This window comes from Coenobita brevimanus, chromosome 51 (genome assembly GCF_032717465.1).
Source record: "Coenobita brevimanus isolate Jiangsu-jjx chromosome 51, ASM3271746v2, whole genome shotgun sequence".
NCBI lineage: Eukaryota > Metazoa > Arthropoda > Malacostraca > Decapoda > Coenobitidae > Coenobita > Coenobita brevimanus.
In genome coordinates, this window is record NC_137004.1 from 37,781,712 (window position 1) to 37,803,691 (window position 21,980).

The following is a 21,980-nucleotide window of genomic DNA, read 5'->3' on the forward strand; positions in this document are numbered from 1 at the left end:
AATTAGGAATAGCGCAATCAGAAAGCCTGAGACTGAAACACCTCATGATTGCCGGGATTTCTCTCGACTGAAGAAAAATGGGATTTGAATAGATGAAATCCTTAGGTTGCTCGGGATAGTTTTTGTAGACCGAATGCAACGACTTCTCGCAGCTGAACAAGTCGCCTGGTATTAGCTTAAAGAAAAAAATCAAGTGCATCAACCACAGAAAAAGGCTTTTTTTTTTTTTTTTTAGTACCTTCAAACGACTAGTTCAGCTGAGAAGAAAAGTTTCCAACTGAAAGGATTAAATGTGGTCTGTATTAACTCCTTCACTACCTGGTGTATCCCTCAAAGATAAATTAAATCGCCTTAAGAAAGCAAGTATAGAATAAAGTAGATGTGCAGAATCCTGTGTATTCGGAGATAACATGGAAACTGCATACCCAGTCCTGCGGTGTGTATGCCGATTTCATTTAAACCCATGTACTCACTTCCCCCTCTTTCTGATCGTTTTTATTTTTGGGAGGGAGGCTAGGTTCCCCAAGAATCACTGTGAGGGGAGTCGCGCTCCCCAAATATCGCATTATGGTCGAGAGTTCACTGTGCAACATGCACGAAGGTATCAAGAGCCATATCTGCCCTCCTTTCACTATTTCTGAGACTTTTACATTTGGTGAGGGGGACTAACACCCTAAAAATCATGGCTGGAAAACTGTATTTAGTGGAAGAACTTCGGAGTAACCATGCAGACGAACTCACCTGGGAAGTCTCATTCAAATTTTTACCCTATTTCTGATCGTTTATATTTTTTGGGGGGAGGCTGAAACCCCAAGAATCATCGGGGAGGTCACGCTTCCCAAATATCGCGTTACGAATGAGAGTTCATTGTACAAATACTGAGATATCACAGCCATATCTGCTCTCTTTTCACTATTGCTGAGAATTATTAATTTGATGAGGGGGAGCTGACCCCCCTAAAAATCATGGTTTGAAAATTGTATGTAGTGGACGACCTCCGGAGTAACAAGACGAACCCACCCGGGAAGTTTCATTTACATTTTTTCCTATTTCAGATCGTTTTTATTTTGGGGAGATGGATGCATTCACTATACAGTAGTATGCGATCCACCTGGATGCTTTCACTATAATGTGCGGTCTGCCTCGATGTTTCTGCTACACTGTACAACCTACCGACACATCCACTTTTACGATATACACAAAACAAATTAATGTGCTACTTTAGCCAACCAGACCTTACATACCCGAAGTAACCTGACCTCCCCCCCACCCCTTACTCAGGAATTCCCACCTTCGTGTACCTTGACTTTCCTGTTTCCCCGGCAGTTCCAGCCTGATCTTCCCTTCATACCGGGAAGTCCTGCCGTCATAACACGGGACTTCCCCTTCTTACCCGGGGATCAAGGGGACTTTCAGTAGACGAATTGTTCAGGTGTAAATATTCCGGTACGGTAACGCAAATTTCACTCGTTAAAGACCACCAGACCACTAGAAAAAGGTACAGAATATTCTTATGCCTTTTTTTCCTTCCTGCAATATCAAATAAGTTACAAGAAAAGGCTGATTTCACCTCTTCTGTTTCTGCCATGCCTTCCTCCAATTTATTCTGCATCACACAACACTCATTTCTCCTATCGCTTCAACCTGTATTCGCCTATCAGTCTGTTACCTCTCTCTCTCTCTCTCTCTCTCTCTCTCTCTCTCTCTCTCAATAAATCTGCCCCAAGGACGACAGCCGAGGAGAGGAAGAGGGAAGAGGGGCTCGTGCCTTGGGATTCGAGGCCTTGGAGAACAAAGGACAAAGAAAAGGCCAGGATGAGGAGAGTTGAGAGGGGGAGAGGCCTGGGAGAGGGGTGGGGGGAGCAGCGAAGGGCGTAATGGAGAAGGGGGGAGGGGAAGGTCGCGGTGAAGGGGAGGAATGGGGGAGAGTCAAGGGTGGCGAACGAGTGGATTGCCTGGGGTGGGAGGGGGAGGGGAGAGCAAGGGTTAGAGAGGACAGTGTCAAAATTGCCAGATTAGCACCAGTCGTTATATTCACAGTTATTCAGAGCCAAAGTTTGATGAAAGGAAGTTTTTAAGTATACTGTATGGAAGTTTTTTACATGGAGAGAGAGAGAGAGAGAGAGAGAGATGAGGGGGACTGGGGAGTATGACATCATCACTCTTGGTACTGAGCCCGCTTATTGCTTTTTACATGCAGATAACAGATTTAATCTTGCTCGATACTGACCTTGACTTTCGTAAACAGAGCTCCTATGGCGTCAGTGCACATGCGTGAGATTTTGGGGAGCGTTGAGCACGATGCCTAACCTAACAGAACTTACCAGATTTAACCTAACCTAATAAGTGTGCTACCCAAGAACTGCCAGTGACCACCAAGCGTCTCTCTCTCTCTCTCTCTCTCTCTCTCTCTCTCTCTCTCTCTCTCTCTCTCTCTCTCTCTCTCTCTCTCTGTTATTAGACTAGGTTACGCGTTAGTTGACATCCCCAGCTCAATATAAGTATCCCCATAATCAGAACTGAATCGTGTGAGGGTACAACAAATAAGTGTGTATTCCCTCATGGTTTTAGGAGAACGGTATTCAGTAACAGGAAACACGAAACGTTTGTATTCAGCTGAGATTGAGACAAAGAACTTTGATAGTGCTTTGTTTTTGCTGTCTGTAGACGATTTTATTCAGCTTTGAGGAGACCCCGTGTGAAGGACTACTAAATGAACTCTGTCCAGTCTCTCCAATTTGAACAGCGTCGTCAGAGCTGAACAGAAATGTGAGCCTTCTTTCACAAACACTCTTTACCTCGATCCCTTGCTTCATTAACCCTTCCATTAACCCCATTAACCCCTCCACTAACCCCATTAACACCTCCACTAACCCCATTAACCCCTCCACTAACCCCATCAACCACTGCACTAACCCCATTAACTCCACCACTAACCCCATTAACCTCTCCACTAACCTCATTAACCCCATTACTTGTCTATCCACCCTGTCATGTGCTTTCTCCAAATCCATGAAGGCCGCATACAACTTCTTTCCCTTCTCTAGTAACTTTTCCACCAAAGATCTAAAAATGAATATCTGATCTACACAACCTCTTCCCTTCCTGAAACCTCTCTGTTCTTCTCCAACTAATGCCTCTGTTATTTCCCTAACTCTGTCAATAAGTATCCTACCATATACTGTACTTTTCCTATTACACTAAGAAGACAAATGCCCCTATGATTACCACACACTTCTTTTTCCCCTTTTCTTGTACAGGGGAATAATTATGCCAGACTTCCAATCCTCCGGGACTCTACCTTCTTCCCAGGCCAATCCGCACGTCTTCCACATCCCGTTATAATGGCTGTGTTGTACAGTATGTGTTGTCCCCTGTATTATTAGTGCATAACTCAAATTAAGGTCAATAAGTCTTATTGGCCATGACTCAAATGATATGAACCGCTTCTCTTTAGCTCGTCGGCAACTCTCCCATGTGGACCGGATGTTGATCGTATGCCTGGCAGACCCGTGCAGGAGGAAACGTGAAGGATAACCATTTTTGTCCATAGAAAAGCTGGTGTTTCTAGCGTGTATTGGGAGGTGAGTACAGTGCAACATATTTTAACATCACACCATCTCTTTTTGCAGTCCTAACCAGGAACATTCTTTCCGCCTTCACTCCAGACACGTCATTCTCTCTCTAAATGCACCCCCCCCCCCCTCCTTCATCTTTCCACATTGTCCCGCATCGTTTTCTCCTTCCAACATCCACTCTCATGAATCATCTGTCATCCTGTCGTATCAGGAACACATACAGCCAAAAATATAACTTTGTACCCCTACTCCCGCTGCATTATTTCGGTGATCACTTCATAATAACATGAATGATCGACGACAATCACAAGGTTCAGAGCGACAGACACCGAGGGAGAGCTGCACGGTTTGCTGTTTCCTTTTTTAAGCTATTTATTCTGTCTGCTTGTAGCCAGAAGCTTTAATCCGTTAAAGGGTGGCCCCAAACAAGTAGCTTCTATGTCAGTCTGTCCTCTGCCATTTTGCTGCCCACACCTTCACCTTAGGCATCTCTTATATGAGTGCAGTTTATCTCTCCACTCCATCCCTCCACCCCATCCTCGGTCTCCTCTTCCCCCTCTCCCCCTCCACTTCACCCACATGCACTGTTCTAGTCAGTCTCTCATTTTCCAGCCTTTACATATGGCCAATCCATCTTAAAGTATTTCTATTAAAGCTTTTAGTCGCATCCGTGTCAACACCAAAATACTCCTTCACTTATTCATTTGGCAGTCTGTCGCTCCATGTAACTCCACATGCTTCTCTCAGATAACTCATTTCCCCTGTTCACACTCTTGACTTGTTTCCATCCAGCAGGTCTAAGCTACACTTCCATACGTTTGAGTGGGGATCACAGTACTGTCATGCGGCGACTTTTTCACTTCTATACACACTTCCCTATTCTTTATCACTGCTTTCAGTGAACCAACAAGCTTTCTTCCCTGCTGTACCCTTCTGTAAACTTCCTCTAAAGTTCCATCCTTACAAACTACCTAAATACCTGAATGCAGTCACACTCTTCATTTCCTACCCATCCAGCCTCACTGTAATCTTTGTGACTTCATTTATCTCAAAGACCACAACTTTATTCTTAAACCGCATTTTCCACCGTCACCACAAGCAACGATCTCAATGAACTCAGAATTATAGCATATTATACAAACGGCAACGAACAGGACTCAAGCAGCCTAAGGTGATTGTTTATATTGGTAATTCCGGCAAAAATGCGTTGGTTTCGTTGGTTTGAAGTTTTAACCAATGAGAAGTTTAGAGTGTCATATGAATCAGACTTTCCTTTTATTCCGGAGAATGACAAGGTTGCATCAAATAATTATTTATGCGTCGATAAGATAAACTGGAATAGCAATGACGCAAAATATATAAATGAAAGTTTGATGCGTCATTTGTCTCTATCTCTTGCCATACGCCTTAATCCCGTAAGGAGTGGCCACAAACAAAGTGCCTCCATGTCGTCCGGTCCTCCGCCATTTCACTGCCCTGCCCCCAGCGCACATCCCCATCTCTCATGTACACTTTTCCACTCCATCCCTCCATCTCATCCTTGGCCTCCCCCCCCCCCCCCGAAAAAATATCAACTGTGAGCGAATGAGCGCTTCTCTACAACATTGCTGACCCCCCAAATACTTCCTCTCATTATTCTATATCATTGCTGAAATGCTTCACTTGGATGTCAGTACAGAATGTGCGAGTGCCAAGTGACAGCAAAACAGATTGGTAGATTTTATATTTAGTGTAAAACTGGTGAATATATAGAGTTTTGCAGAAGAGCAATCTAATCCATCAAGCAAGAATTCGCCTGCATCTTTTCAGTGGTCACAGTTTCAGCTTGTCGCTATATGACCGCTGTCTTTTGGGATAACTATGTATTTTAACCAAAACTGCAAAGCTCAAAACGGAACCTCATAAAGAGAGATCGCCCTAGAAGGAAAGACGGAAGGAAGGGTTAGTACTCGGAAGCATACTAGCAACAGCCAGTTCGTTTCAAAAGGAAAGTTTTCCAACTTCTTGCTTCTCTGCATGCAATTTATGGAAGCTGGCACTTTATTGATTTCGTGTAAGCAAACGAAGTTTACTTAAGGTGTATAGGCAGAAAATCACAGTGAGCGGCCCGGTACTGGACGGTCTGAACTGACCCGACCGTTATGCCTTTTAGGGACTAACAACTTCATTTAATTAAGCGAGAGCAGTGACTGTTTCTCTAGATGCTTGGTCGATCACTTCAGTTTTGTATTCTGTGATTCACAAGACCGTATCGAAACATAACTGCAAAATGGAAAACAAGTACAAAAGCTTGCTCACTCATTATGCACAAAAATGCACTTCATATTGGTATTACCAAAATAACATTAGAAAAGCTATTACAATCTTGAGAATCACATTCCACACAGTTCAAAATATCATAGCAACTTCCATCCCACATTCATAAGGAAAACGATGTATTACTGTAATGAAACATCATGACTTTTAGTAATGAAAAATCACACGTTATTTTCAATTCATTTATCAGTTATCTAGATCAGAATATATTGATACATAATTATTTTTTAAAATGGGCATTGCTTGTATAGCCTCTCTTGAAAGCTAAACCTAATAGGCTATGTTCATAAGACAAGTTTTCCTAGCTTGTAGGTTTTGCAGTGGAGCAGGGGCATATTCCGCACAAAAATAATAAACCAACGGAATAAGCTGAAAATATTGAGTCCCACTGAGTCAGATGGACAATGGAAAATGCAGCTTTAGATACATTCAAAAGTAGATTTCGTTTCTTACATACACTTCCAAACCCATCGTCCAAACCATGCCGTTCACATTCATCTTCATTTACTATACAGCAAATAGCAGAAGCGGTTTTCAAGCACTACTCTTTCTCAATTATTCCATATATTTTCCCACTTATTTTACATATTTTCCAACTATTTTCTCACTTATTCCATATATTTTCTTCAACTTCCATATTCCTTGTCTATGTCATATACTTTCTTCGGATCCATGGAGGCAGCATACACCATGTTTCCCTTTTCTAGATGTTTTTCCCGTCATTATCTTAGAATGAATATCTGATCTGTGCAACCTCTTCTTTCCTAAAATCCCACTGTTCTTCTGTAATTCCTCTGTCGATAAGTATCTCTCTATATACAGAATTTCCCGTTACACTGAAAAGACAAATACCCCTATATAATTGCCACACACTTCTTTCCTGTTTTCGTTTCTATTGGGGAACTGTTGTAAATACCGGTAACTTCCAATCCTGCGGGACCGTTCCTTCCTCCTAGGCCAGCCTGCGCATCTTCCATATCCTTTCTACCGCGAACTCTCCACCATATTTGAGCATTTTCCCGCACTCCCCATCAATTCATGGTGGAGGGGGGAGGATTTCCCTATTTCGACTTCCTACATTGCTCACAAATGCATCCATCCTACCGATCTCTGTTCTCCGTTCTCACCCTCTTCTTCTCCTAGCCTTTCCCCAACCACACATACCTTGGGCCTCCATATTCAACAATTCCTTAAAATGTTCACTCCATCTGCTCAGTTTCTCTTCCTTATCCGCCAACGTTTTGCCAAATTTATCTTTCACCCCACTACCACATCCCTTACCGCATCAACCTGTCTTACTTTCTTGACCTCCTCCCAAAACAGCTTCTTACATTCCCTACATTTTAGAGTCAGAGTTCTTCCAAACTCCTCATCCACTCTATTAATGCTCCCTCTAACTAGTCTTCAGCTCTTGTGTCTTCTATGCTTATACCTCTTTTCCATCTCTCTACATCCTTCATATCTCTCCTTCCCATCTAATATACTGTTATGTTGGTGGGATTAAGTTAGTACTTTGTATCTGGACGTGTGAGGAACATTCTAGAAATTAGTGTTATGCCGTAGGATTAGGCTAGTGCTTATATATGGAGATGTAACAGTCTTGAAATTGTGTTATGCCTCAGGAACAGGTTAATGTTTTATACCTGGAGATTTTTGCAACATTCTAGAAAGGTTGACAGGTCTGATTTTCTTTCTTACCTTAAGAATTAGTTCTTGTCTTTATTGTTATTGCGTTCTGTTAATTTAAGTGCATTATTGCATGGAAAAATGTGAGTTTTCTCATAACCTCTAGAATATGCATTATTATGTGAGAATATGGGATCTCTTTTGGGCTATAGAATATCGTGTGCTGTTCTGGTAGGTGAAGCAAGTAGAGGAATGAGTGAAATGGTACGAACGGCGCTTCCTCTCTTCTGTCTCTTTTATTTCTCATGCCACTTCTGTCTCCTCTTCTATCTCCTCTCTCCTCTTCTCTTGCCTGTTGTCTCTCTTTCTTCTTGTCTCTTTTGTCTCTTCTAATCCTCTCCTATCTCTTCTTGTGCTGCCTCTCCTCTTGCCTGTTGTGCCTCCTCACTCCTTATGTCTTGTCTCCTCTCCTTTCCTCTCTCCTGTTTTCCCCTGTCCTCTTCTCTTTCCTCTTGTCTCTCCCATCTCCTCTTCTATCCTCTTTGCCCTCATTCTCTCTCTCTCTCTCTCTCTCTCTCTCTCTCTCTCTGGCACTTATTTAATTTCCTGTGTTACTGATAGAATTACTTTTTTACTTATATTTTATGTCGGTTTGACTTATCGGGAATAACTTGCACCTGTTTTACGTTTATCTATTTTTCATGTAGTTATCAATGCATTCTTCCTGCTCTCTCTCTCTCTCTCTCTCTCTCTCTCTCTCTCTCTCTCTCTCTCTCTCTCTCTCTCTCTCTCTCTCTCTCTCTGTGAAGTGTGTGTGTGTGTGTGTGTGTGTGTGTGTGTGTGTGTGTGAGAGAGAGAGGGGGGGAGGGAGACAGAGACAGATAACTGGACCAGATTTCATGGACATCATTATTTTTTTTCACGGCTATCATATTACGTTTTCCTGTCGCGTGTCGCATTACGCTAGATAATGTCACGCTCACACAGTCAGCGCTTTGAGTACTCCTTCACACCCACAAATTCCTTTCGGTTTATACTCTGGCTTTCTCCGGACAATTTTTCTTCCGCTCAAGAAGGACAACAGCGAAGGGATTTACCTCCTTCTGTCTGGTGATGCATTCTCCACTCAGGCCACTATTCTCTTGGGTATAGGAAGCTCCCTAACACCTCTTCCTTCGCGATGTACTTTTCGATATGGCTGGTTAATATCCTTGTGTATGTTATTTATGCAGCGTATGACATTATTGGAAGGATTTATGTAACAGAAGAGGACAGTAAGGGGTAGTAAAGAAAATAAATCTCTTAGGAATGATGTTAGGGAGCCTCCTTAACTGACGAGATCAACCTTAGTCCCTTTTTCCTTCAAATATTTTTATTAACTGTGGGACAAGTAGTGAAGCAAGTAAAGGTTTATGCCTATTCACACGGTGTTAGCCTCCCCTGAGCTGAATAAAATCGTCTGGAAGTAGCAAGGATAGAGTTAGAGGATTAAACAAACCCCCCTTTAGACAGGCTCAGAATAGCTACCCTTTCGTCTAAAATTGTGGCTACCTCCAGACGCCTCTGGGAGAGCAACACCATGAAGGGAATTATTCACACCTCTGTCATCGTCTTCGGGACGATTGATGATGTATTATTATTCTTACCGCCAGACGATTTTATGCAGTCCGAGAAAGACCCCTCTTACTGTAGTAGTTGATAATGTTTTGATGTCTTTTATTATTGTTATTTTTATTAATTATTATTATTATTATTATAGGCCTCACAGTTCTTTTCATATGATACTGCTACTGTCAAATCCAAATGTTCTCTAGCCTAACTCATTGTTCCATATCTCCCTACGACTCTGGTACTTTTGAATCCAGCTTAAACTAACCTGATTCACTCTTCCACAGGGTCAGTTAGGAAAATGAACCCCATAATCCTCTGCTGCCATGTAGTTTTGCTGCTCAACTCTGCCCCGTTCTCCATGGCCCTCCCCACCTCCTCCCACATCCTCAGTCACACCAACCAACTGTCGCCTTCAGGTAGAGTAAGAGTGTTTATAGTCCATATACCTCCTGGCCCAGATTTTTGTCCTATTGCAGCTCATTCCACGTATTTCAGCGGCAGAATAAGATAATACCACGGTTCTAAATTCTGTCCGCAGCACTTTTTTTTTTTTTTAAGACTAGCGATGTAGTGCTAATTTATTGTTTCATCTCAGTATTAAAGATGGGGAGTTGGCAATTTTAGGCCAAGTTGTTGTAAAAAGAGTATAGCTATGGTACTTTTCTCCCCCTTTCTTTTACCCCATTGAATTCGAGTGACTTTTTTCGTTTCAGTATATCGTTGCTTCTGCCAGACGATTATCTTCAGCACAGGAAAGGCCTCTCGTACTGCTGGGGTTTATTGAATCTATGCCTAACCCCCTCCAGTCCAAAAATTCTACCCTAAGCGGAATAAAATCGTCAGGAGGTGTCAGGAATATAATGAAAAAAAAGATATACCCAGGCTCAGTGGGTTAACCCTTTACTCAGGCAACGTATTGTATTTTTCTTGCTACTTTCAGACGGTTTTATTCAGGTTTGGAGAGATTTTTTTCCCACTGGCGATGTTAGATACTGCCTTCATTGACCTGTTCTGTAATAAAAGTATCCTAAGCTGAATAAAATCGTCTGGAGGTAGATATTAAGATTAAATTTTAGATCTCGCAAGAAGATTCATGGAGTTAACTCTCTGGCTCCTTTGACTCACAGCTGAACATAATCGTCTGACGTTAGGTGGAATTGAATACTGGATTGTCCTCATCATGGGTGGGTACACTGACAGGATGTACACTCACGCTTCTATGACCTACCCTCAGTTAAATGGAGTCATCTGGCAGTACCTGGGAAAGAATAATAGAGTTGTCTGGACCATGAGACGGCTATTGACAATATTAATTCCCTCAAGCTCCTATATTCAATGTCGGCTTAATAAAATCATCTGGCGAAAACATTGATGTAGTACTAGAGTTGTCCCTGGCATGAAGGGTTAATGGTGACAGTATTAACATCCGCTGTAAAATCGTATGAGATGACTTAGGTGAAGGGAATAGTACAGGTGTCCTCGCCATAAGAGATTTAATGGTACAAGTATTAACACCTTCGAATTCCTGTACTTATTAGAGTTGTCCCGACCATGAGAGTTAGAGATATTTTAACTGTAACAAGACGCCAGGTATATGAGAGCAGTGTATGCCTCCTCCTCCTCCTCCTCCTCCTCCTCCTCCTCCTCCACCACCACCACCACCACCACCCTTTGACATACAGAAACAGAGTTTATATTTGGATGCGCCATAATAAAGAAATACCAACCAGTAGGTGATGTCATGAGGAAAAATAACAAAAAGTTCATGTGTTGTAAGAAAAAAATTCCAAGTAGTACTGGTGTCATAAGAGAGAATTCTGACTAGTAAGGGTGTCATAAACATAAATTACTTGTAACGGATGTCATAAGAAAAAAAAAACTAGTAATTTTCGTTTTTCTTCTATGTATAAGTGTTTAGATAGAGGAGAAAACGGAGTTAATATATGACCCTGCTATCGATTTGAGTTTCATAATCCGACCCTACTCCTAAAATATTTGAATAGCCTTGCGTTAGAGCATGACCCCCATTTAGACAGTATACGGTAATTATGTAGATATACGTTAGTGTAAAGTCACATTGAAGAGCATTCCTCCCTCATCCTCACCCTGGCTGCTCCACTTCAGGCACAAAACGTGACAATTACAGCTTAATAGTAGGTAACTGTTCGCCTTCATCCTGCCTACAGGCTGTGTAAGTATGGCATGGTTCAGTCGTAGGAAATGAACGCATCCCACCAATATGGATTACAGATGACAAGGAAATGGGGCCGGAGAGATGGGTATATGGGGTTGGTTGAGCCAAGGACACGGCACAAGACAAGTGTAATGGTGGAGTACTGACATACTGGAAGTGAAGTGGACATAATATAAATTCACTAATATTGTGTACTGTTATTGGAACCGAGCTGTCTTCCTTCCAGACAACTTATAACTTCTCTTACCACTTGATCACTGGTTATGTTATGCCAGGCAGCACCCAAAAATGTGTGAGTATTGGGCCTGTACTCTTGGTGGCAAAGTAGGTTTCGATGCGCCTCCTCCTCAGCGATTAATTTTTCATATTACACCTCAACATTCTCTTCACTGTATTGTATATCGTTTTAATGTCGACACTGTTTGCACCAACAACATTATGCACAAGAGGATATTTAGGTGTAATGTGCGAAGTAAATTGCTAAGGAAGACGCGCTACGCAATCAACAAAGCCACGTAGAGTATGATCCATGCTATTGAGTGACTTATACTAACCTCCTGCTTCCCCTTTCGCTTTCCACAGCACTGATCTCCACCAGGAACGCCACATCTCCCTCCACCACCACCACCACGACAACTACCTCTTCTGTTATGCCACAACCCTCCTCTGCTGCCCTCACCACCACCGCCCAACCCCCCTGCGAGCTGAAGGTGAAGAAGGAGGAAGGCCAGAACCCTTTCACTTTCAGCTTTTGGATAGAACACAGGGATCCCTCCGCTTGTCCCGTGACTGCCACCTGTCCCGATTGTAAGCCACTGTTCAGTCTTTCTCCACTGTGACGTAAATAATGTTAGTCTGTTTCCGTTTCAGTTGGTACAAAAATCCAGTTGTATTAGTTATTGCTCATATACTGCCTCCATCCCTCATATACTGCTTCCATTCCTCATATACTGCCCTCCATCCCTCAGATACTGCCCTCCATCCCTTATATACCGGTACTGCCCTCCATTCCACATATACTGCCCTCCATCCCTCATATACTGCCCCCTCATATTCTGCCCACCATCCCTCATATACTGCCCCCTCATATTCTGCCCTCCATCCCTCATATTCTGCCCTCCATCCCTCATATACTGCCCTCCATCCCTTATATACTGCCCTCCAATCCCTTATATACTGACCTCCATCCCTTATATACTGTCCTCCATTCCTCATATTCTGCCCTCCATCCCTCAAATACTGCCCTCCATCCCTCAAATACTGCCCTCCATCCCTCATATACTGCCCTCCATTCCACATACTCTGCATCCCCCATATTCTGCCCTCCATCCCTCATACACTGACGATTTTTCCATTTTACACCTTATTCCCTAATGTATATCGTTTTTTGTAGGAATACACTTTACATCAGTAACATACACAAGATTATTGAGAATTTATATGCAAAAAGGAGTTACTTAGGAAGAGCCATTTTTGGGTGAATTAGGAGGGAGACCATTTTGAGAATTGGGTCCATGTTGATACATCATTTACTACCCAAAATTAGCCCAAGAATATCCTAATGTTTCTCACACATATCCTGAGACAACCTGTATAGCAAGTCCTTGGTATGTGGCCTGGTTAATTTTCTTCTTTTAACACTGAATTCCTCAACAAATTATAGGATATTGCAACTGAAAATTTGTACTTTTACTAATCACCCTGATTTGCCGTTTCCCACAAATTGACAAACTAAATGCAGTGAAAAAGTTAATATTTTGGAACACCTCCCTGGCATACTGGAGGATCACCTATAATCATCCATTACTTTGTTCATGATAACGAAGAACCCCGCCTATTTTCTCTCTTTGGCTTAATATTAGCAGCATCAACCCAATTAAGTCATCTATATATTACTCTTACTGTTATCAGACGTTTTTGGTGAGTTTTAGAGCAAAGTTATACCAATGAAAAGCTCATTGAAGGCAATATCTGAACTCGCCTGTTCGAAAAATATCTCCAGATCCGAACAAAGCTATAGGAAAGCAAGAATGAGATACAACAGTCATCTAGCTTTGCCACTCATTCAATTACCCAACTCCTCGACTTGACTTAGCCTGATCTACCTTACGTGTGGGTACGTCCCATAACCTAAATTAACTCTCCAGTCCAACTTATCCTGCCTGCCAGATTACCGGTTCCCACCCAAACCAACCAGACTCCCAACCTAACTTGATCTGACCCAACCTACATGTACAGCTGCGGGTAATGAAATCGCTACACTCCTTAGCCCAGTAACTTTGAAACTCGTGCACTGTATTCTGAGCAATATGTCGAACTTCGAAGATGGCATCACGCGGTTTTGGAACTCATTGCTCGCTGCCTCGTTGTATATCGGTGTGAAACGAGGCGCTGTTGATGTCCGCAGCTGTCATTTTATCCAGTCTACCGTAGTATGCTTGCATAACTGTCTGTCTTGTTTTCAGGGTGGACCAATCTACTTTACCCTGCCCACCTAACTGTCTAATTGCCTTGTTTGCAGGGTGGGACGTATCAATCAAAGACTGCGATTTAAAGAAGAGCGTGGAAAGAGATTACTACAAGATTTTTAAGGTAAGGCAAATTGAGTGAGGTGGAGGGGGAGAAGAGGAGGGGGAGACTTAGGGTGGGGTGGTGGGATGGAAAGAGATATATGAGGGATGGGGGTGTGATTTGAAGGGATGACGGTCAAATGGCAGAGGACAGAGCGACGTGGAGGCTATTTATTTGTGGCCATCCCTTACAGGATTAAGGCGTCTGACAACAAATAGGTAGATAGATCGATAGAATGCTTATTATCCTGGGAGCCACTGATGCATAAGGACGTCAAACTAGCAAATGAAGAAACTATCTTTTGATTCTAGGGCACGTCAGACTCTTGAATAAATTTTGTTTCCCCTTATCCCAGTTCACAATACAAGGTGGCTGTCTAAACTTCCTCTGCCTCCTGTTCTAACTTCTCTTGTTATGTTCTTCCTGTAAAAACATATCAGTCATAAATATGCTTAAGGATCCCACCCCATGATGTAGGTAGGCCTTGATCCTGAGCCTTATTATGGCTATTATCTTCCCGTATTTGTCCCGTATTTATGTTTTTCTAGTTTGTCTTTCTCCACATTTCTTCACAGGCCGTTCCCTTCCTTTCTGTATCTTTACTCGTCTGTCTTTCTCCGCGTTTATTTATATTTCTCTACGTCTTTGTTTGTCATCAATTTTGCCATCCTCGCTGGATACTCATATACTTTGCTGTTGTGTATTTGTCTCCCTCTTATTCTCTCTATGCCTTTCTCTTGTATACTCGTCTCCCTTTTAGTTTCTATACTTCTCTACTGTATATTTGTCTTCCTCTTATTCCTTATATATTGTATACTTGTCTTCCTCTGATTCTTTGTATACACTTCTGTTGTATATTTGTCTTTCCTCTTAGTCTCCCACTTCATTTGTGTATCCTTCCTTTCTTTACATACTTTCTGGTGGTAATTGGAAAAACACCTGGCCGCAGTCGAGAAGCCCTGGATTCCATTCTCGTAATGACCTTTTTTTTTTTTTTTTTTTTTTTTTTTTTTTTTTAATATCTCCTTTTTACCCACGCCGATTCGGGCCTAGAACTGAAATAGGGACCTGAGTTGTAAAGTGGACAGGTGTGTGACTAATTTTGGGGGAAAATTGGGACTCGACCCTCGTGTTGTTGATCATTATGGATGCTAAACCTTCTTACTTTCTAACTTGCTTTCCATGTCTTGTCTTTCGATTTTCATATTACCTCTTTAATGTTTATGTTTGCTTATTTTTTATTTTGTTCATTACTTCTTCCCGCATTTTTTTGTTTACCTCATCACTTCTACGGTACCTTTTTTCCGTTTTTTTTTTTTTTTTTTTTTTTCCTGTCTGTTCAGTCATTCTTAAGTCTTTATATGGCTTCTTTTCACTTCCTTGCTACCTCTTTTTCTACCTTCGTCTCTCTTCTGTCACTTCACTTTATTACCTTTCCCATTCTTATCTGTATGTTCTATCTCCTCACTGATGTCTGAACTCTTCTGTATCATTCACTTCTTTAATGCCTTTCTTGGATTTTTTGTGTATTTTCTGTCTCTGGCTTATTTTCTTTCGTACTGATGGGGGAAATCACCTCATATTTCCTGGCTGTTGTCAGTTTTTGCTCCCTGTTTTTTCCACGAAGATTAGGTTACGTTTGGTTATTCTGGTGGGTTCGGTCAGGTTAGGGTATGTTAGCGTGTTAAAGTTAGCCTCCAAACCAAACTTCAGCACCTAACCTGGTCCAGCCAAACCAAACCAAACATAACATTACCCATCCATATCTTACCTATCCCACCCAGACCTAGCCAAACATAACGTAACCCAACCAAACATAACCCAACCCAGCCAAACCTAGCCATACATAACCTCACCCAACGTATCCTACTATCCATTTCATGGACCGTGTATCATCGTTTTTCTCAAATATCTTTCAAACTAATCAATTGATCGGTATGATACTTTGACACAGTGCACATGACACCTCCCGCTAATTTTTGGTAATATACGGCATTGCCAAGTGGTGTTAGTGAAGGCGTTTACTCTTGACGTTTAAAGGCAAAGTCGCGTGAGCCCTGCAGGGCTAATCTACACAAACGAACGTCCGCTACCCCCCATCTCTTTCCTCTCCCTCCCTCTCTCCCTCCCTCCCTCTGTCTCACTGTTTCACTCTCTTTCTCTCAGCATTCCCCCCAATACCTGTATGTAACATACAATATGCAATAAAATACCGTTTACCATTATATTATTCAGTAGTAGCAGATAACTGGAAAGTTCTTAATGAAAAGGATATAGCGTGGTCTGATCTAACGACCATAATAGGCTATTGGTTAAGTTTTTCCAACGAGGGTGGTTTGTAAGTTAAACTGTGTGATTTAATTTGGGATACCTTATCTTACCTGCTCGTAGTAAACACGTCGATATGGGGGGTAAAGGAATTAAGAGATCGTGATAGTAGGCACATTATATTGGGTGAATAAGGTGACGGTCATACGCTCTTTAGTCAACTCCCGTTTATATAACTTCAGGACATACAATAACAATGATTAAATGAACACAGACTCTACAAACAACAACATACTGTATTTATGATACCCGATACTAATCATTATAACATGATAGAGTGGACAGAGGGGGGGGGGGGCACGGGAAGGCCAGCAGGAATGAGGGTTGAGGGGGGAAGTGAGGAGGGGGAGGGGGGAAATGAGGAGGGGGAAGGGAGAGGGGGGAGAGGGAGGGAGGTAGGGAGGGAGAGGAAGGGGATGGGGGGTAGCGGACGTTCGATTGTGTTAATTAGTCTGGCGACTCACGCGACTTTGCCTTTAAACGTCAAGAGTAAACGCCTTCACTAACACCACTTGGCAATGCCGTATATTACCAAAAATTAGCGGGAGGTGTCATGTACACTGTGTCAAAGTATCATACCGATCAATTGATTAGTTTGAAAGATATTTGAGAAAAACCATGATACACGGTCCATGAAATGGATAGTAACACAGTCAAACTTATCCATTTACAACCTGACTTGACCTGACCCCCAGAACTGTACGGTTGTGGGGTGTCGTGGTGGATGTCTGGAGGTTCATCACAGAGACAAAGCCAGCATTGCTCCAGCTCAGATCCAGCTGCCTGATGAAGTCAGACTAGAAAAAATGGGCAAACCTCGCTTCAGGTAGGTGAAGTCGTGGAAACCTGGGAGCTGTTACTAGTTACTCAGATTCAACACACTTGAATTACACAATGACCTTCCATATGTCTCGGATGGTGACTGAGAGGGGTACGGCTTTACGGACAAGTTGGCTGGTGGGGAGTATTATTTAATGTTCTATACCCTTTTTACTCTTACTTGGCCTAAAACTGACATCTCTCCATCTTGAATGCTGAGTTTTAACAGTTATTTACACTAGAATATGATGCTAGCCATGAAGTCCTGTGTAAACGATATACAGCTATAGTTTTATTCTGCCTGTGAGCTACATGAAAATTAAGCTCCAAACAGACAAATATTTGGCCCAAGTAAAGGTAACAAGAGTATAGTTAGAGGTAAACTGGCAGTCAAATGATGTGTCCCGCTCCCAGCCTTGATAAGAAACTCTACCGAATAAATTTAAAGCATCAGGATTTCTAGAGGAGGGGGCTATGAGGTGTTTGGGTGAAGGGGGAGTCAAAAGGAGGGTCTTGGAGTCTTGATCCTCATTTGTTTTAGAGATTCATGGTGTGGATGTGGGCGGGCCTCGGCATTTAACTGTCGCTGTACATGCCTCTTGGTGTTTGTGCAGTGGCAATGAGGTCCGTGTGCCAGTGAAGGCCCCACAAGAGGCCTGGTTGGCAGGATGGGAGGTGAGGGTGGTCAGCACTGCAGGGAATGTCTACAAGGAATTCAACACAAACTTCAGCGGTCTGTCAGAAGAGAAGGAGGTGGTTGTGCCCGGGAACTACACCATTGATTACCGATACCAGTTTCAGGTGAGCATAAGTTTGCTTTTGAGGTTGGTGCGCACACACACACACACACACACACACACACACACACACACACACACACACACACACACTGGTGCAGTGGTAACGTTCCCACTTGCCAACTGGTGGACGGGAGTTCGCGCCTCGCTCAGGTTGCGAAAAGTTTCACTGACGAAGTGGGTGGTTACTGTCCCCCTTGAGCAAGGGGACGGGTGTGTGCGTGTGTGAAGGTCACAGCCTTGCCCTTAGATCGGACTATATGAGCTCTCAGCTCCCTTCCGGGAGGGTAAAAGCTGACCATCACGACCATCAAGTGATCCTGACTGACCCGGTGAATTACACACACACACACACACACACACACACACACACAGTTAACCTTTTAACACTATGTACTTTGGTATTTTGTTCACGATAACATCAGATCAGAGAAATTCTACCAGTCAAATGTCTTAATTCTATATTCCTCTTATGCCCAGTTGCAGGACTCCCCATCATAATGGAAGGTTGTCCTTTTGCCTTACTGTGTCACTGTCACCATGCACAGTAGTCAGTCAGCCTCATTCAACTTGAGTGTTTCTTTTTAAGTTTTGTACTTGTGTTTAAGGGTAGATAAGTAATGTTAGTAAAAATGTACTTTAGGTGTATTATGGAGGCATAGTATTGTAGGCAGATAACGCCATAAACTAATTTGCAGTAAGGAAAAGTTGTTCTAGTCAAGTTCATTCATTACTGCATATCCCACACACAAATAGAGCTAGACCGAGTGGCACCCCTAGCGAAATGGGGAGCTATTTGCGTACGAATAGTTTATATGGCTAGTATATACAGTATATATATATATATATATATATATATATATATATATATATATATATATATATATATATATATATATATTACCGTCATTCCTTTGTACTCCTTTATAACTCTATATCAATAACTATTGAAAGGGGGGGATATTACTCCTGATTTTTCTCGGCTGTGGGTTACGCTGTCAAGCCCCGTGCCCGGTGTGCAGGGGATAAATATTACAGTATCATTATAACAGTTCGGGACATCCAGCAGCTACATATATTTTTCCATCAGTCAAAATCATTCTCCGTTCCTTTTTTTTAAAAAGTCACCGTGTCTCTCAACAACTATTATTATATTTTGATGTAGATAATGTTTCATAACTCATCGCTCACAGACGTTCACAAAACTCCGGACCAGTCAGCAATAATTCCATTCATTGCCATTATACAGCACAATCACTTGAATTCAACGGATCTACAGTATTCCACCACCCCTTAACAGCATCACTTCTGCTTGCATCATTCTTGAATTTTCCTTAGGCTTATTTCACATATATGTATTGAAAAATCAAGGGGACATTGCACTTCCTAGTCTTGTTCCAACATTGACAGTGAAACACCAGTTCAAATAACAGTCATCCGTCACACGTACTTCATTATGATCTTGAACAAGTCTGCAACATGCAGAAGGTATCCTTCCATGCCGAAAAAAAAAATAGCTTTCTCAGTAATCATATATATATATATATATATATATATATATATATATATATATATATATATATATATATATATATATATAAGAAAAATATCTAGCAGGCTTTCTCACATATTATTAATGCAAATTTTGATCCAAACATCCCCTTACAAGGCGAGAAACAACCCTGTTCATCACTATGCAGACATACTCTTACAAATGTCAGTCATACTTTTTGTCACTATTCTTCAATAACTTTACCTCGATTTTATGCAAATATGAAAGGACCAAGGGTTAATAATCCGCAGATTTGTTCTTTACAAGAAAAACAGAACAAACAAAACAAATTAGAACTCATTCATTTCAAGATATCCAGACGCACTGTTTTCAAATGACGGAGGTCACAGGCAGAGGGAAACAGACTGAGGAAGAGTTCCAGAGATGAAATGTTGGATACATGAATGACTTCAGAGTACTGGTAAACTCTTGCATTAGATAACTGGATCAAAAAGGGGTGACAGTGTACTGTCAGACAGGTGTTATGCAACTGCCGTAATAGAAGTGGGATGCCGCTCAGAAGAGCAGTGGCCATTGAAATACCGATAGTAAAGAGATGAAGGTGCAACACTGTGGCGAAGAGAGAGAGAGGTCAAAGGACAGCAAACAGAAATACACTTGTTGGTCCATTCAAGGCTGTTTGGTATAAGAAAGGCAATAACTAACAAAATTACTGTATGAGTTAAAGGCAGTGATAGAAAAGCACTTGCCCTAATGAGAGCCATTTCTGAACTGCTCTTTACTTTGCTCGAAACCAATGACGCAGCAGCAGCAGCAGTAGTAGAGAGAGAAAGCAGATGAGACGAAATGCCTTTCACTCCAATCTGTTTAGAAGAGTCCCCCCCCCCCAACATGCGAGTTGAACTCCATGCTGAACAAATTCGACCCCTGTACAAAGTCCACAACTGTGCAGGGGTTAAAAAAAAAAAAAAAAAGTACAAAATCAGCCAAGGTCATCTAATCTCTTGGAGGCTGGTTTTGCAACAGAGGTAATATTATTTTTCCACGATAGGATCCGAGAGAAAGAAACCTCAAGAATATTAAGAGATTAAGAACACTAAGTTGTATATTGATTAATATTTAGGGATATTTCTGTGGAATATTTTGCAGGTCGAAGAATGTAGGAACTTTTTTATACATATATATTAAAAACGTTTTTTTTTTACCTCGGTCAGAGACTGAAACCAAGTCAGAAACGGGGTATACCATAACTTCATCCCCATTCTGCAATATTGTTTGTGCTCATATTGCTCACTCATTCATTTTATAGTTATATTGTACAGGAATAGTGTTTTACAAGTGCCCTGCGGCTTTATCGGGACTCTCAGCACTTGCCCTACTAAGAGCCGTTTCTGATCAGCACTTTGATTGCCCGAACCCATTGATGCAGTAGCAAGTGTTTCGCGGCCGCAAAGCACATGCTACTGTGGAAACACGTAAAAAATAACCGAAATGCCCTGCTGCATTTTCAGCAGTATTACCAAAAACGATAATTATTAAGGGCCAGATCACCACTTTAGAAAATTTTAATTCAGATCTGACTTGGCAGTATCACCCATAAACCAGAAATGAGGGAGATTTGCAAAATTTGGTCAAATTTGAGCGTGTAGTTTCTGAGATGCTAGACAGGCATACAGAAAAACTGTCGTGTGTGTGTATATATATATATATATATATATATATATATATATATATATATATACATACACATTTGTGTGTGTGTGTGTGAGAGAGAGAGAGTAATAATACAGATGTTCTTTCTTTCCAGTTTAAGCCCACAATACTGGGAGGTGCATGTAAAATGATGCTAACGAGGTGGTTTGAAACCCAGTACTTGGAAGAGAAGGAGAACACGTAAGTTTAACTCTCTCTCTCTCTCTCTCTCTCTCTCTCTCTATCTCATGGGGGCGCGGTAGCACGGTGGTAGCGCGCTGTGCTTGTGATCGGGAGGTCGTAAGTTCGAGCCTCGCCCGGGCTACCGTTGCCGGGAGGGGTAGCGCCCTCCTGTAACCCAGCGGGGCTATATGGCCTTAGTTGCCTAGCTAGGGGAATTCATTTCTCCATTTTCTCTCTCTCTCTCTCTCTCTCTCTCTCTTTCTCATTTAAGTTGTCTTCAGCAGAACACTTTTTTTTCTCTAAACATAAGGGATTTTATGGGGTATATTGATTGAATGATTTTAGGGCTGTCTGCCGTATTTTCAACCAAATTAAGGGCCTTTCAGTTGAACGCCCTCCGTTTCGCCAAAAACAGAGGAATTACAGTATATTGTTTGCTGTTGTTTTTCTACTGTGTTTTATGATTGGTTACTTTGTTGCTTTGTGGAATGCTTTTTTTTTTTTCCGCCGACATTTTACTGCAGTCGTTGCTGTTTGTGCTTTGTTAAATCACTTTCTCCACAGTCTGGTGAATATAACCGATCATTAAGTATATATTTATTTGCATATATGCTTTGAAGCTTGCAAAGGTGAAACTGTTTACGTCACCAGGCTGAACTTCGCTGTATTTGTACTATGAAATTTTAGCCTTTCCTGAAATTATCATTGTACGAGAAACTTCATAAACAACTAATATTAACACAATAATTTTA

General features: G+C 41.8%; 1 protein-coding gene across 1 annotated transcript; it reads left to right on the forward strand.

Annotated features, from left to right (window-relative positions):
- The first annotated feature begins 567 nt into the window (after positions 1-567).
- LOC145400222 (uncharacterized) lies at positions 568-21,283 on the forward strand. Its single transcript, XM_080272737.1, has 7 exons — positions 568-601; positions 9,416-9,547; positions 11,908-12,132; positions 13,847-13,917; positions 16,920-17,050; positions 17,658-17,844; positions 21,161-21,283. Exons 1-7 carry the CDS (start codon positions 568-570, stop codon positions 21,248-21,250), a joined length of 870 nt encoding a protein of 289 aa, XP_080128863.1. The 3' UTR covers positions 21,251-21,283.
- Positions 21,284-21,980: the final 697 nt, after the last annotated feature.

Bases quoted from the DNA above. Each gene is read 5' to 3' on its own strand.
- LOC145400222 (XM_080272737.1), top strand. From the start codon at position 568: ATGGTCGAGAGTTCACTGTGCAACATGCACGAAG. The intron at 13,918-16,919 runs GTAAGGCAAATT...CCTGACCCCCAG, and splicing joins ATTACTACAAGATTTTTAAG to AACTGTACGGTTGTGGGGTG. The intron at 17,845-21,160 runs GTGAGCATAAGT...CTTTCTTTCCAG, and splicing joins ATTACCGATACCAGTTTCAG to TTTAAGCCCACAATACTGGG.